At 49.7% G+C, this 17,325-nt stretch overlaps 1 protein-coding gene across 4 annotated transcripts in view; it reads right to left on the reverse strand.

Annotated features, from left to right (window-relative positions):
* Positions 1-12,299: 12,299 nt before the first annotated feature.
* Positions 12,300-17,325, reverse strand: part of RALGAPB (Ral GTPase activating protein non-catalytic subunit beta) — a 62,182-nt gene continuing 57,156 nt past the window's right edge. For all 4 annotated transcript variants that reach the window (XM_021536646.3, XM_021536643.3, XM_021536642.3 and 1 more), the window contains one exon: positions 12,300-16,264. In XM_021536646.3, the coding sequence (XP_021392321.1) occupies positions 16,071-16,264 (194 nt within the window). In that variant the 3' untranslated portion in view covers positions 12,300-16,070. The remainder of the gene's footprint in view (positions 16,265-17,325) is intronic.

Here is a 17,325-nt window from a genome sequence, read left to right on the forward strand (position 1 = left end):
TCATCACTGAGCTGGTGCTGGCATTGAGGAAGGGCCCTGCTCATCCTGATTTGTCCCTGGCTGTGCCAGGAGATGACAAGACTTATTCAGGCCCAAAGCAGGTAAGTTGTGGAGGAGGAAAAAAAAAGGGACAGGGCAAGACAGAAGGCAGCAAGAAAAACTTCAGGCACATATTTTTTGGGCAAAAATGTGTATTTCCCGCAGGACCGATCAGGCTGGTGGGAAGGAATAAGGGCATGAGAAGCAGCCATTTCCAGCAAGTTTCAGCAAGAACAAACTTCAGAGGAGTGGGAAGGAGGGTCTTGGAGTGTGAGTGTGCTTTGGGGAGCCTCCAGTACCCTTTCAAGCTGAGACACCCTGAAGGATGACCTCAGCCTCAGCCCAGGGTTGTAGCACATGCAGGAGAACAGGAGAACACCATGCAACACTGTGAGGGAGGTGACTCTTGGAATTGTCCCCAGCTGTCACCCCACCTAACCACTTGCCAAAAGTGCCCCCATCTTCCTTGTCACCCTAATCCCAGGTGGCCCTGGCTCCTGTGGCTGTGCAGGAGGGAGTGGCATGTGGCACCCTCTGAATCACTAGCTTGTCAGCTGCTGCTCCCCTGCCCCCAAACACTGGTGGCTTTTACAGCCACTGCCTGGTTGTACGCTGGGGTTCTGGTAGCCATGGGATGTGGTGTGCTGGGGCACCTCAGCAAACAAGGAGCAGCCCCTTGGGACATCCACAGTGCCCAGGGCAGCCTGGCATCAGCCACCCCCCGTTGTCCCCTCCCCATCCCCACCACATTGGCTCTGCTCTTGTTCCCCTTTCATGGCAGTCATCAGCCATAAATGTATAAATGTTGCTTTGTATCCCAAAACAACAACTGCTTAGGGAGGGAATTAATAGTTAATTACATAAAATTACAAAGAAATTTATTTTCAGAGTGATAGCATGTGCGGCCTGATGTGAATTCCTCCTCACTGGGGTATTATTCTCCCTGGAAAAGGGAGCTACTTCAGTGCTGGCTTTATGCTGGCACCAGAACACAGCTCAGCAGAGTTTTGCTGCAACAAGTTTCTGCAGAATGAAGACAGGCCTGTGGATTGCAAACAGCCACTCTGGGTGGTCCCCATGTCCCCATTGTCCCCAGCCTTGTGAGAAACCTGCATAAGATGGATGTGCATGATGGCTCTGGACCAAATAACTAATCTCATCCCCAGGGTAACCCATACTGGAATTATTCTGGAATTATCAAGAACAGCAGCACCAGCCACACTTGTGGTGGATGTGAGATTTAAGGCAGAAGAACTCTGGTATTTTTAATGGAGAACAGCTGCTGGCAGAATGTGCTGACCTCCCAAAAAAGCTAACCATGTTCTGGGCTTCTTTCTCAGCAGCACAGGCAGCAGGTGTGTGTGTGTGTGTGGGGAATTAATTCTCCCTCTCTGCCACACTCAGGTGAGACCCCACCTGCAGAGCTGCCTCCAGCTTTGGAGTCCCCTACACAGGGAGCACATGGAGCTGCTGGAGTGAGTCCTGCTGGAAGTTAGGATTTTTCCTTTCTCTCAGGGAATTCTCTCCCATATGTTGCCTAAGAGATGATAATAACCAGGACTTAAGAGTGACTAAAAAAGTGACCAAGATGGGGGGAAGGGGTGCAGCTGGTTGCAGCCTCTTAGCCAGGGGCTTTTCTATTGGGAAGGGCAGAGATACCACAACATTTTTGGCTGGGGAATGAGGGGCTGGGCTCAGCTCCTCACTTGCTCTCTCTCGCTCTTGGGATTGGAAGGGAACAGTTGAGTCACTGCTACCATGGGGAGAAGTCACTGCCACAGTGGAGTCCAGCCCGGCATTGCTTCTTCCTTACGATGGGTAAGCCTCTGCTCGTAAGAGCAGATGGTGAACTGGGACCTTATGAACTCCCAATCTGACTGGAAAGAACCTTCACCATCTACTCTGGTGCCTCAGGGGAAAAATCTGGGGGTCCAAATCCTTCTCCCTTCCAGGAAGGAGCATCTCCATGGCTGCATGCGGCAACTGCTTGCAGAAACTTGGCTGCCACTGCCGAGCCCCACTGCTTTTTGCTGCTGCCTCCTGCCACTGCATCTAACCCTGTGTCCACCCAACCCCAGCGGCCCCTGCCAAGGCTGCAGAATATTCTCTTACATTTTATTTGTCACCCTGGGGCTGCTCGCCTCGGCTGTTCCAGCTGCTTCCGAGGTTCCCGCTGCAGCCGGAGGAGCAGCGGGAGCGGCTGTCCCTGAGGGCTCCAAAGGAAGCCCCTTCTCCATCCCTTCCGCCAGCCCGCCGCCATTGCCGTGCACAGAGAGGCGGCCGAGCTGCGCCACAGCGCCCCCTGCAGCCGCGGGGGAATCATCGCCCCGCCCTGCCCGGCCGGCAGCCAGCGGCGCCCCTGCTGGCTGTGCCCGGAACTGCGCCGCAGGGGAAGGGGCTGAGCCGGGAGAAGGCTGGCGCCGGGTCTCTGCCTCTGCTCGCTGTCGCTGCCGGGCTTGGTGTTTGTTTGCCTGGCTATGCACACACACGCTAGGAACGAACTGCTATTCCTTTGCCCGTACCTTTGCCTGAAAGCCCTGTGATTTCAAAGTGACAATAATTAGGAGGGAAGGGGGTCATGTTCTCCATTCCAAGGGAGGTTCCCGCCTTCCTTGGCAGACGCCTGTCCTTCAAACCAGGACAGTCCAGATAACACAGAGATGCTCCAAGGGCTGGAGTCCCTCTGCTCTGGAGCTAGACTGGGAGAGCTGGGGATGTCCATCTGGAGAAGAGAAGGCTCCGGTTAGACCTTAGAGCTCCTTCCAGTGCCTAAATTGGCTCCAAAAGAGCTGGAGAGGAACTTGGGACAAGGGCCTGGAATACCAGGATAAGGAGGAATGGTTTTCCACTGCCAGAGGGCAGAGTTAGATGGGATACTGAGATTAATTTCCTTGTGAGAGTGGTGAGGCCCTGGCACAGGTTGCCCAGAGAAGCTGTGGCTGTCCCTCAATCCCTGGATCCCTTGTCCAAGACAAGGCTGGATGGAGCTTGAAGCAGCCTAGGACAGTGTGAGGTGTCCCTGCCCAGGGCACAGAGTCTGTACTAAATAACCTTGAAATGTCCCTTCCTAACAAAACCAGTCTGCGATTCTGTTTCCATAAACACTGTCCATGGATAGGGCTGAACAGGGCTGTGCAGGGCTGGGCTATGTCCTCTCTGTGCCTTTTGAAGCATGAAGCCAAAGGCTGAAACCCATCTTCTCCTGCCTGGGACCTGCAGCCCTGTGTTCCTGACAGCCACTTTCAAACTGTGATTTGAAAAGAAAACTGCTCCACATCCTTGATTTTTCCCTTCCCAGCATGACACTTAGCTTTCCCCTGTGTTTTTTTGCATATTTTTTTTAAACCTCCTTTGTCATCATTCCAGGTTATTCCTTTTTCTCTTTGACCCAGGAAGGTTCCCCTTGCAGGGAACCATGCAGGGTCCATCTCCATAAGGGCAACACAGTCATCAGGGGGTCCTGGTTAAGCTGGAGGGGCATGTGAGGGCCTGTAGGACTGGGCTGACCCTGTTTGGACATGCTCAGCCCTAGTGAGGAAACTCGGGTTCTAGGGCAGGCCAGGAGTTTGTTATGACCCATCTCTAAGGCAGGGTAAATCCTTGTTAATAAATCCCTTGGAGTGAATTGGAGTGAAATAACACTGAATGACCAGTGTGTATATGAGGTAGATTTGTTTTTAAAAAAATTAATTGTAGCAGAAAGGTGGTAGATGGCTGGGTTGTTGTTTTTTATTCCTATAAAACTATAAAAATAAACTGAAGAAAATATATGAGCAAAAGAAAGAGAAGGAAAGGACAAGAGTAGATGGTGGAGAGGACAAATATCACCACATGTGGATCCAGTGAGGAGACTTGATCATTGTAATTCTGATGTCTGTGGTCACAGTAATGGTCACAGATCCATTGGGAGTGGGGGCTGTGAAACAAAAAGTCAGGTTATATACATCCAAGGCATGGGAATGCCTATATCCTTCTCCAAGGAGGGGATTTTTTTGTCTAATATAATAGTATGGGGCACACAGAGCTTTCTCCTGGAGAGTTCCTGAAAAGAGTCCAGGGCTACTTGGGGATCCTTGGTGGTATTGCTCCCTCTCTATTTGAAATGAGCAGGGTCTATGCCTTTATTAATGTTCAGCTCTTTATTAAAAAGATCAGCTGGGCAGGGGGCTCGACATGGAACTTGCCCCCGCTGTTGTAGCTTTTTCCCAGTAGCCGAAGGGTGAGAAGGTGGCAGAGTCTGTCCCTGGAGTCTCCGTGGCACAGTGGTAGCCAGAGGTGAAGAGGTGTGCAGTCTGTATCTGCAGTCCTGGTATCCAAAGGGTGGGGGGATGTGCAGAGCCTGCTGCCAAGGTCCAGCAGCAGCTATCCCTCTCCTTCCCTCCTGGTAACACCAGGAAGAGTGTCTGTTTTCCTTGTGCCTGCTTCCCACAGCCCAGTCCAATCTGGTCCTCTGCAGGTCATGGTGACAGGTCAAACACAGACTAGGGATGGGGTTCCCTTTTCCCCAACCAGCACACCCATCCAGCCCCCTCCACTGTGCCCAGCCTTCCATTTAGGGGTGTTTTCATCCCCAAAACCCCTTCCCATGATTCCACTGGTCTCCCTATTTTGCATCCCAGTCCTAGAATGGTAGTGAGGGTGGGGCAGTAGGTGATTCCCAGGAGAAATTAGGTAATTAACATTTCAATGTCAGTACTTAGTTCAAGCCAAGTGTCCCAGCCAGGCTGTTTTGTTCATAACATATTCATCTTGGCCACTCCTTGACTCCACTTCTGCACTTGTGCTGTGTTGTGTGGTCATCATGGACCTTGTTATGTGTAGTAAATATAATTAGTGCCATTCCTTGTATGAAATATGTAATATTGGATACTTGTTAGATTATGCCCATTTGTATTAGTTCCCCCCCCCCCCCCTTTGCAGGTGAGACTGGGTGTATATTGGAAACTGATTTACAAGTAAAAGGATGTGGCTCAGCCAGGAGATGGGCCATGTCTGGACTCCAGGTACTGACCATCGGGACTCCAGGTATTGATCATCGAGTGCTGATCATTGCAGAACCGACCCAAGATGGATATCATGGAAATCCTCAGACAAATCCATGTGAATGCAGCCTTCCCATAAAAACTCATCAGGAATTCACCTACTCCAGACACTGAATTATTCCTCCTCATCACCAAAAAAGAAATTCTTTGGACTCTGAATAGAAGAAAGGACTGATTGCTGAAATCTTGGCCTCAGGCAGAATTTTCCCTATAAAAACCGCTTGGGCCAGGATGGAGGTGTGTGGGCATAGGGGAAAACCTCTGCTGAGGCTGACTCCTTGTTGCACACCCAGGGACGATTCCTGGGCTCAGCACCATCTTTTTCTGTGGCTGACTAGATAGAATTTAACCGCTAATAAAATTATTATTTTTTTCTTTTAATCTGGCTGAATAAATTCTCATTTATAACAGACCTGAACAGGTAAAATTTGCTCCAGAAATCTTCTTCCCTACCTTTGTGGGGCTCCCCTTTCCAGGCATGTCCTGTTCCAACTTGCTGGTCATCAGTGTTTGAGGCATAACAATGCATGAACTTCACTGTCCAGGCTTCTACAGAACTGGAGAAGTGCCCAATGCTCATCCTAGCCACCATCCTACTCCCTTCCCAACTGCTGCCACCAAAAAATGAGGAGCTTTCTTTGGTATGGAGTTGTCAGGGGTTTCTTAAACATGCCCATTGTGAACAGGGCCTAGAGATACTATTTTGGCTGTCCCAGGCAGTGCCACAGGAAGCAGACAGCCAGCACCGGTCTCTGCCAGCTGCAGGAGGCAGAGGGTGAAACTCATGGGAGCTCTGCCCAGAAAGAGGTTCCCAAAGCCCATGGGAGGTTCCAACAGGACAGTTCCAGGCTGTGCAGGGAAACAAGGGTAGTGGTGGGTAAGAATAGAGGCTGGAGCTGTGATGGGAGCAGCAGTGCCTTGTGCCCACTGGGCTTGGTACTTGCTAGATTTACTATGGGGCTTCCCAGGACTCAGCTGGTGCTGGGTCTGCCGACATCTCCCTCTTTCTGGGCTTCCTTTGCAGAAATGCTGGACAAGGGACTGAGTAGCTGCCAGGGGCAATGTTGTCACCGGCTTCTCCTGCTGTCAAACTGCTCACAGACCAGCACTGTCTTTGACATGGGCTTCCATGACAGGTGTCAGGCATCAATGGCACTCAGGGGGCCTCAGGGACTCAGGATTATGGGGTGATGGGTTGATGAGGTCCTTTGAGGCTCAGGAGGTGCTTAATTCCAGTTCTTGCCCAAAGTAAGGTCACCAGTGCAGTTTGGAGTGGGCTGCACATTTCCCAGGATGGGGCCTGTGCCACTGCAGGAATGCCTTCAAGGAGACAAATCTTGGGCCTAGAGGTCTTGGAGTAGCTCTGCTGCAAGGAGGGGCCTTAGTGGGCTCCGTGGTTCCTGTAGTCCAGGCAGGCAGCCTGGGCTGCTCCCTCTCCCCCAGCACACACTGGAGGCTCCAGGCTGTGCCCACGCTGCCGCTGTAATGAACAAAGTTCCCAGTGCCCCTGGGGTCAGACAGGGCCTTCCTGCTTCCCATGACAACACTGGAACAGTTGCTAGCTCTAGCTGAGTACCGATATTAGTTAATTAGCTAATTGATCTGTTTTCTCTAAACTACCTGGAGATCACCTAAGCTGCTATTCTGGGACTAAGATGCAAATTGGGAAACTCATGGAACCATGGGAGCCGGGTTTGGGGGCTAAGGACACCCCTAAATGGAGAACTGAACACAGTAGAGGGGGCTGGACAGGTACGGTACACTGGCTGAGGAAGAGGAAATCACATCCCCCCATCGATGTTCGACCTGCCACCATAACCTCTGGAACTCTAGACTAGAGTGGGCTGTAGAAAGCAGGAACAAAGAGGTGAGATTTTCCTGGTGTTTCCGGATCTACCACAGGGAAAGGAGAGGGGACAGCTGCTGCTGGGGGCTTCAGAAACAGACTCTGCACGCCATCAGCAGGGGCAGGCTCTGTGTCGGGCACCCTGCCCAGCTGATCTTTTAATAAAGAGCTGAACATTAATAAAGGCATAAGCCCTGTTCATTTCACTGGGAGCTCCAGCTCAAAATATGACAGCCGTGCCAGGTGACCGGTTCCTGCCTGCTGCCTGGGGCCCCAAACCTTCCAACCCCTCCTGCCCCGTGGTGTCCCGCCTGGCTCCTCTGTCCAGAGATTCCCATGGCACCTTGCAATGTTGCTACATGGGCAAGATGTATTCAATTGCCACGTGTTAGAGGTGTGGCAGTTATCTTCTCTTACTTGGGCAGTTTTCTTTATCTCTTCAACAAACCAATCCTCTCCCCGGGGAGACATCTGCTGCTAATGGTAGACAAAGCGATTTGGATTTCCCGGGCTAAGACAAGTCACTGGTTGGAATCTCTCTCCGCCCAGGCCCAGCTCCTTGACCAGTGATAGCTCTGCATTCTGGATTGAACATGATTGGCTGAGGTCCCTGCTTGGGTTTGAATCCAACCTGTCCCTGACTCAACTGAGGACTTATTTTCCTTCTAGGCTGGTTGAGTTTGGAGGTCCGATGTGACCAAATTTATTTGGCAGCTACAAGCTAGCTGCAGCTGTGACACTGCCGCCTTCACTCCGTCTCCAGCAGGAACCTCATCTGCACCAGTGTGCCAGAAGTGGCCCTGTGGCCGGTCCTCATCCTTGTTTGTACCTCCGGGATATTACAGGGCCATGAAAAGACAGCTGCCTGGAGAGTGGCCCCTCCTTACACCCCAAATTCCCCACTGGAATGCATACAGCTGGTATTTATGAGCAAAAAGCTGGAGGGAGCAAAATCCATTCCATGCCCATTATGCCTGTACCAGGGAAGGGACCTGGGTGCCAGAGCCAAGCTGGGAACACCAAACCCCCAATATCCACTGCCCAGGAGCCAGTGGGAAGTTGGGAAGATGCTCCAGGAGCTCTTGACAGGCATGTGAGTGTGGCCTGGGCTCTCCAAATGCAGCAGCTCCTGCCTGTGGCCAGCACACAGCTCAGCAGGACTTGCAGCCCCCAGGGAGCAATGATGGTCTCTCAGCATCCCCCGCTGACCATCTGGCCCTCGGAGAAGGAAATCTCTGATAGAAGAAGCGAGAGGTTCCAGGGCTCCCTCTGCACCAGAGCTGCTGCCCCAGAGCCCCTGTGGCCACATGGCCAGTGTCTGGCAGGAAGAGTTTTTGCACAGCATCAGGAATGGTACCCACCCAACTGCTCCTGGACTCCCACGAGGTGCCAGGAGCAGCTCCAGGTGCTCTGGATGGTTGGAGCAGATCTTGGGATGACAGGACACATCCTGAACCAGAAGGCCCCTGGGGAAGAGGAGTCTGGGGGGCAACACCCCAACATCACACTCCCCCCGTCACCTGAGCCCCCACAACCTTCAGCAGGAGTCCTTGGTGCTCCTGGCTCTCCCACCATCCCTGACCCCCCCTGCTTGCCTCTGATGGCTACCATTAAAATAAATTGGCAAAGTAAACATAATTTGGACTGTAACTCTGTTTTCTCAACCTGAAAGGCACAGTCCTATAGTCAATCAGCAGCAAGTCCCTACAGGCTCCTGCTGCTGGGGAAGACAGAGCTGTCACTGCACTAATGAGTGAATTAGCTAATGAAAACAGTATTTAAAATAATCACAATATTTCTTTATTTGCATGTAAAGATGACATAATAAAAGATAATTAGCAGCATGTGAAACAGTTCTACTACTCAATTTTCTCAGTTTAGCTAATTAATTATCTTAGTAAAATGCATCATTATGGCTAATTTTAGAAAATCCAGCAGCTGCAAGGTCAGAGTGGGAACAATTTCAATTTGTAATTGGAAGAAACATTAAAGTGAGTCAGATAATATTTTATTAGATAATAATAATAATAATAATAATGAATCACACAGGCACATATATTAAGTACTTTAAGACACAGAAAATGCACTGAATCATTTAATAATGTCATCAAATGGGCTTTGTTAGGGGCTGCTGTGTGAGCACGGGGGAACTGGGCCCTCAGCCCTGCCTGGAGGAACACGTAGCCCACTGCTGGCTTAGGGATGTCTCTGTCGGGATGGGGCTGGGCACCGTGGAGGGTCTGCCCTGGGCCCCCCTGGCTCTCTCTGCCCTCAGCCTGGGCCAGCAGCCCCTCAGGGCCTGGGCAGGAAGAACCTAGCCAGGAGAGTCCCAGCAGACCACCCTCCCTCTGGACTGGATGGGAGGGCTGGGAAGGGCCCCCCAGGGCCCCCCAGAGTCTGCAGGGTGGCTGGGGGAGGCTGTGGGATGCTGGGATGGTAGAAGGGCACATTCTGGGCAGACACCAGCTCCTGGTGGGAATCCCCAGGGATAGGAACAGTGGGCTCGTGGCAACGGTGGCCTGTGCTGGGGAATTCAAACCCCAGCTGGGGGACAGGGCTGAGACACAATGGAAGGGAGCCCAGGACCACTGTGGCACTGACCACCAGCCCCACATGCTGACCCCACACCCCCATCCCTCCTGGGACACCCCTGCTCTGCCTGGGCTCTGCCCTGGTGAGAGGAATCTTTACCACCCAAAAGCAGCCTGTTCCCCCTGAGGTGGCAAAGGTGGAGATGTCAATGGCCACGGATCTTCCTGTCTCACTGGGACCAGCTCTGGAGACAGCCAGCAATGGATGGACTGGCCCATCTCTGCCTTTCCAGTAACACCTTTGTAAGGATCCCTGGTGTCCGCCCTGAGCTGCAGTGTCTCACAGTCTCATCACACTGTGCTGGGGTGCCAGGCCCAGCTGGGCCCTCTGTGTAGGGTGGGTGCTTTTGGTAGAGCAGAAATAAAATAAATCTATTGCTTATTAACATTGATTATAATCTATAAAAATACATATAACAAAGAAGATCTCATGGCTCTTGGAGGAAGAATAAAACAGGTTTAAACCTCCCTGCACCCAGGTGAGCCTCCACCCAACTCCCATGGCTGCTGCTCTGCCCTGGTGCTGCCCACAGCTTCCAGAAGGCATGCCTGCTGGCCATGAGGGGGAACCCCTAAGTAGCATGAAAAGCCAAAAGTCAGGGCTGAGGCCCCTGGGATGCTCCTGGTTGCTACAGCAACATGCTGCCTTTCTACATGACGCTGTGATGTTGTCATGGAGATGACCTGACCCACACCCTGGGATGCCCAGTGCCCCCAGAGCCCTGAGGTTACACAGTCAGTGTGGCCATTAGGCAGGCCAGTGTCACCAGGGACATCCCAGCAGCACAGATGCTGGGACACTGGGGGCACTGACATGGTCCAGGGACATCAGCACCTGCCTGGCCTGGGCACACCCTGCACTCATCACTGCAACAAGTGTGCTGAGGATGCCAGCAGCCTGGCTCAGCCCAGTTCCACCTTCAGCCACTTACCTGGCATGTCCTGACAGACATTTGTTCACAGCGGGCAGCCAAATGTTTTCTCAGTTTAAAGCAATAACTAAATTACATTTCACCCTGGAAAATTATCTGTACTGCAATCTGGCTTCATTTGTGGTCAAAACCAGCTGTGCTACAGTGAGAACAGGTATCTTGGGTGTTGGTGTGCCATGCTTCTGCCTCCTCAGGAAGCTCATAGGAATAGCTGATGAAAATAGAGGGTACTGGGGAGGAGTCATCTCCTCTACACTCCCATGGCAAACCCACCACCAGCTCCTCTGCTTGACATGGGGTGCTGCCAGCTGATGTGTGCCCCACAGAGCAGCTCCCCTTTATTAACAACAAATTAGAAGTTAAATCTCATTTCCACCTGTGGCGGAGGGCACAGCTAGGGCTGCTTCACACTGCAGCCACTCCTGCCTCATCCCAGGATTTACTATTCCTGTTCTTGCAGCAATCACCTGGTGGTGTCAGGTCACTCCATTCACATGGAATGGAGCACCTGAGGGGCATGGGGAAGCTTTCACAGAAACCAAGGAGCTGCTTCCAGCTGGGCCCTCCTGCCCTGAGGACCTGGAGACCATGGAGCCACTGGAGTTGCCTTTGAGTTCCTGAGCTCAGAGAGGAAGATTGTTCCCCACTGTGCACCTACACAGGCCCCATCTGCCAAACACCACCTGTTCCAAAACTCAGCTGATGGAGACCCACTTCCAACCCAAAGTCTTTAATGAGATTTGCAGCCTCCCAAAACAGCTGGGAGTATCAACCCCTCCCCAACAGGAAAGAAGAAAGCATCGGGCTCCAAACCAGCCCCAGAATGCCCTTCCTGCGCCTGGCCCTGCAATTTGGGACTGCAGAGGAAGATACTCAGCTGTTTATCACTCATGTTTGTGATTCTTCAGAGATCACTTTGTGACTTGCCTTAACCTCCTGTCCTGGTTTAGGGCAAATCTGGGAGAGAACCTCTGAAGGGCTCTCTCTGAACCCACCACACCTTCCCTGAAGTATTATGGTGAGGAGCTTGGGTGGGTGGCACCAGCTTAAGTTACTGAAGATGAAGCCAGCAGGAAAACAAATGTTCACATCCCAAGTTGAGGTTTTTGGAGCAGCCACTTCGGTGCTTTTGTTCCAGTCCTCAGGTTGGGCAGCTTGGGCAAAACACCAAAGCTGCTGCAAAGGTGAAATCCCAGGGACAGCACAGGGCCCCTGCCAGGGAAACAGCACCTGCACCGCAGCAGCAAGCACCAACACACCTAAGTCCTGCAGCCCTGACCCCCACTGGGAACTCATCCCCTCCTTAAGGAGCTCAGAGATGGTCCATGGGGATCTGGCTGGATGGCACTGGCAAACCCTCTCCCTAACCCACTCAGTTCCCCAGGCTTGCTGGGTGCATCACCCTTGTGGGACACAGGGCCCCACTGCTGCACAGCTCCTCTCCAAACCCAAAGTTCAAGATTTGGATTTCTCCCCTCCCCTTTCTCCCCTCTGTGCCCAGACAGCACAGCCCTTGCCCTCACAGGACTGTGCACCTGAAGCACACGGCTTCTCCCTCTCCTGGGTGGGCGTGCACACCTGAGATGGGCAGCAGCACATGGAGTGAATGGAGAACACTGGCACTGCAGGAACATCAGGCTCCCTTCAAAAGCCAGTCTTTAATGCTTTCCCTCCCCAGACTATTGAGATGCAACATGATTTTCTCACCTGTGAGCCTCACTGTTCCCAGAGCTACTGAGGTGCAGAGGGTGTACAATTCGGCTGCTTCTGTCTGCTGTTTTCCTGGGAAACATCTCCACTGGAGAATTTCCAAGGTTTTGGAAAATACTAAAAATTGACCAGTGCAAAGTTACTAGATAAGAATCTTTAAAATTTATTGGACTAATTGTGTTACATTCAATATTTGATGTGTTTCTCCTGGACAAAGAATTGGCATAAATACAAACAAGCCTTTGTGTGCCTTCCCTAAACAAATAAGAGATAAAGTACTAGAGACAACAGAACATAGTTCACATGTTCATATTTACATTTTACCTTTACTTTACAACTTAGCGCCAAGAATATTTACAGAAAAATACAGTAAGAACAGAACGTCCATGTCTTGGCAACAAACAGGAATTCATACAAATTTTCAATGATTGAAGAACATGATATCTGGCATTCTCACTTCTAATTGCTCCTGCTAAATCCATGGGGAAAAGGGCTGTGTTTGCCTTCAAAGGTATCACTCAATTACACAATCAGGAAAATGCATCAAATTTGTCTGTGAGGCCAAAATTTAGTTTTCTCCTCTTCCTGGGCATACAGAACCTTGTGAAAAGAAAGACTGTGACCTACAGAGAACCCAGCAGGTACAGCCCAGGGCAGCCAGGGCTGCTCCTCCCTCCAGCCTTGCACACTGCTACCCACAGATGCACCAATTGCCACAGGCACTGTCCTCCCCCTCTCCTGCTTGCTGTAAGGTTCTAATGCCTTCCTAGAAGTACCTTTAAAAGAATAGCTTTTCTTAAAAAGTCTCTATTAAGGTACTAAAGTGTAATTTCAACACTGTGTTTAACAACGTGACAATGGTCACTTCCTGCTCTGTTTAAACAGAATTATGAACCCAAACTGAAAGGTTTGATGAAGAGCGTCCCCAGGTTAATTACTGTGGAACATCTGCAGGTCAGGGGGTGGGGATTCTGATGGACAGGGATGCTGACCCAAGCCACTCAAGCATCAAGTCAGGAATTTTATGCAGTAGTTTGTGATAAAAAAACCCCAACTGGATTCTTGGATAACTCTTGCAAGTCACCACAGAAATAAACCTCATTTGCTCTGACCTTTCAGGGGAAAAGCTCTCAAGACAGTACCCTAGACTAGCTAAAGCCATTGGAGTTTGGTCAGACTTTGAGACAAGATGGATATTAATTCCCAGACTGCTGGGGTGCATTTTGTTATGAAGCCTGAGACCTCCACACATCCTGGCGAAAGAGGGATAGTCCCTGCAGGCACCCTGCACTGGCACAGTCTGCTCAGGGTGCCCACTGGCTGTGACCAGCACCCAAACCATGAGAGATGGCAGCACAGTTTTGCATCACAACATTCTTTTCCTGAAGGCTCAACTTTCCAGAGAGCCAATCCCACCACCTACAGCCAGGTAACACACCTGTAACCTGCTCACCAGCTGGTTCTACAAGTCAACTGATACATGATATATGATAGATCCATCCCCTGGCATTGGGAGTGGCCACAATGTGCCCAAGTTCCCTTCTTTCCAGACTCCTGCCAAGTCATATGGCTCTCACAGCTGTTATTGCTCCCATGGGTGTCTTTAGGTGAACATGGAAATAGACCCAATACAACCCTTCAGCCAAGAACAGGTCTTTTTAAAGAAAGTACATCTTCAGACAGTCTATTGGTTATGCTTGCTAGAAACTACTCAGGGTTTGCCCCAAGGCCCATCTGCTTTTGTGACTGTTCCCAACTGCCTGGCAGCAGCACCTGGCAGCTGTGCTGCATCTGCCAGGACTGTGTAACACTCAGCCATGGTGGGTGGGGTTGCTTTTACACTACCTGTGTGCAGACACAGGGGTTGCTCAGGATGTTTACTGGTTACACATGCATTGCTCCTGCCTTTTAAACCAGTGGGCTCAAGTGTGTTTGGCAATTAATTAGATCCAATAGGTACATACACAGTGTGGGTAAATTTAGCATCCGTGCATTAAATTGCTCCAGGCAAGAGTTTGCGAGAGGAATGAGGCTGTCCAAGTTCCCTGCACAGCTTGGCCAATGCACCCAAATGCTGCCCTGGAGCTCCTTCTGCCACGTGCCACCTGGGCAGCACACAGGTATGGGCCAGCCAGCACACATCTTGTTACAGGGGCTTTCTTTGGGTGGTTTCATTTTTTCACTTTTTATTCATCTGGATCAAATTCCAGAGCTCCTGAATTGAGAAGTCAGTGCACTTGTTCCCTGCCACAATAACCTTGGCTGACCACCTCAAAGTCCTTTCACATGTATTTTTAGGGGCCTGTGTTTCCATGAACTCTTTGTGAAAACTCACATGGAAAGCCAGGAGTGAGGTCTGTCCTTGGCAGATAAGCTGTAACGAAACAATTAAAACTGCTTCAGGTCAGAACTGTTGCAAAAAGTAGGTCTGAAATATCAATATTCAATGCCTGACAAGTATTATTGCAATGCATAGCACAGATTATTAAAACCACTTTGAAAATAATGTGAAGAGCTCCCCAAATTCCTGGTCACTCATCCCCTTCCATTACCCAGTGCTGGAAGCATCAGGATGCCACTGTGGTCACGCTGCACCTCCCCAAGAGTGTCAGCCACAATTCACTGCTGCAACACCAGCTGGGATATTCCAGGAGCCAGAGGTGCTCCCAGGGCTGCCTGCACCCACCACGCCTCTGAGATCCCAACTGGAGCTGTAAACATCCTTTCCCAGCACATCCTTTGAGTCCTGAACACATCAAAGCACAGGCTGAAAATGAAAACTCCTGACCTAGGTGGTTGCTGCCGAATGTGAGAACATACAGGAGATTCAAAACAATGTGAATTATAATTCCAAAGGGGCTTTCATGGCATTGGAATTAATGGGGAAAATAATTAGTGAATTTTCTTTTTGAGTTGTTTAGTCTGTTTAATAGAAGCTTCTGAAAAGTGTTGTAGAAGCTGCAAAAACTGCTTATGTTATAAATAACAGAGAGGAGGCAGCCCCAAAATCTCAGTTTTCAATCCAATGGAAGGAAGGCAAGTGATGTTTATGCATTTTATGGAAATTATGAAGAGGTGATACAGATATTTCAAAATAAATTAAGTAGTTGCATTAAAAAAAAGAACTAATAAAAATCAAGCTACTGAAATTAAATGTGACATTTTGCAACAGACCTGAAAGTCATAACCTCGCTTTTATATAATCAAAAGCTCTTATCCAATAATAACTCTTTTCAGAAAGTCATTAATATCAGGTGATGGTGGTTGTCTCATATGCAGATGGACTCACTCGGAACCCTGGAGGGAGTGGCCACATAGAGCACCTGGGCTTTGGATTTCACAGCCTGCTTCTTCCCATCAATCTTCCTCCTCTGGCTTCTGGTTACAGCCAGTGAAAGATCTTGTGTTGAGCACAGAAGGGGGACTCAAAATGTCTTTGAAGTTCTTACAGGGAAAGTTAATGCTCTGGAACAGACTCCTCCTCCAAGGAAAGATCCTGCTCTCTTGCCCTTGGACAGGTGAGTGCAGCAAAGCGTCTAATGGCAGGTTGGTTTGTATTCTTATTTTCATCCTCATACGCAGAGATGGCTTTACTTTGATTGTTTTCCCTTCAGAGCAAGACACCTACAGTTCCTAATTAGTCTGGAAAGGATGACTGGGTGAAGAGATTATTTTGCTAGCATCCAGGAAGACTGGAATTCAGTAATCTTCTGAAGGTAGGTGAATCGATTCAATATCCCAGCTGCAGTGTTTTGGATTCATTTCTTATTCCTCCCACATGGTATCTGCTGACTTGTCCTAGAACATGATTTCCTGAATTCTGGAGGGCTGAGAAAATTTGTTGTTATTTAACTGTTTTCATTAGTGTAGCCACCAACCTCTGATCTAATTGTCCTGGAAGAATAATGACCTAGGGATTGCAGTTTTTGAGCCCAACCTCCTGGAAAAGTGAGGTATAAAACTCTGGCTCCAGCTGCCTGTTCCGGTATTTATTGACAATATCTGCTATTTTCTGTTTTCGGCGGACGTGGGGGGGGTTGTATGAGTCACTTTCCAGCCTCTTTCTCCGACAAATATTTATTACTGTCTGTCTCACTAGAAAACCTGAAAAAGAAACAACATTTGAATTAAGTTTAAATTTAGTTCTGCACCCCTCTTCTGGCTTTCCAGGCAAAGACAATTTTGGATTCTGTCCCATCTAAACCCAGGGGAGATGCTCAGCACCACCAAGTCAAGAACTTTTCTCCATGAACAGTTGATAACAGACAGCCATGGTCCCCAGGCTTGTAAAGACCTTCACTGAAAAGAAGGAAGGAACTCACTCAGTGGTACCCTAAACTGCCTGGAGAAGGAGTATCCTCTGCTTTGCCAGGGCAGCCAACACAGTACCACAGCCCCAGCTATGCTGCACATCTGGACCTTAGATGGGCCCTGAGGTCATACCAGGTAATTCCAGGGGAGCCCTGAGAATGAAAAAAGTACCTGTCAGTACCTTTTTCCTGTAGGAATTGCAGAGCCTTCCCCTTGGAAAGGAGATGAGGAATGTCCTGATAGGTTGTGGCTGCAAACAAATTTCTCTTCCCCTCACTGCCTTGCCACTTTTGTCACCCCTCTGTAACTCACACTGCTGGATGCAGATGGAGGAGAAGGTGGCGAATCAAAGTAGTAGCACTCAAAAGCTGGCAGCTAACTTTATCTTATTTTATTCTGAAAGGAAATTTCTATGCGTCTAAGGAAGCAAGTGTCCCTTACCCCTTTGCTGTTTCACAAGCTCCTTCTTAAAGACAGAAACATGTAGAGGACCTCACTGCACACAAACTACACCTGCTGAACTTAGAGATGAGAAAAATTTCACTATTTTAACAGCCCTGATGCAGCAGAAAAACAAGCCCAACTCTAGGAAAACATACCTGAGAGTTTTTCAGTAAAAGCCACTGTCATCAGCTGAATTCAGAAATGTTATTTAAGGACCCAGGTTTGGCTTCAATTTGCCAAATCGCTGAATTAAGCATACAAGCCCCAGAATCTGAAAGTCACCTCCAACAGCAGCTTTATGGTTATGTACAGGTATCCTAATGTTCATTACTTCATTTTACTCCGTCCTGTGTACTGCTCTCGCTGGGTGGGACTTCCAGTTACTGAAGCTAAATAGCACCAATAGCAGG

Source organism: Lonchura striata, chromosome 17, assembly GCF_046129695.1.
Source record: "Lonchura striata isolate bLonStr1 chromosome 17, bLonStr1.mat, whole genome shotgun sequence".
In the NCBI taxonomy this organism is placed as follows: domain Eukaryota; kingdom Metazoa; phylum Chordata; class Aves; order Passeriformes; family Estrildidae; genus Lonchura; species Lonchura striata.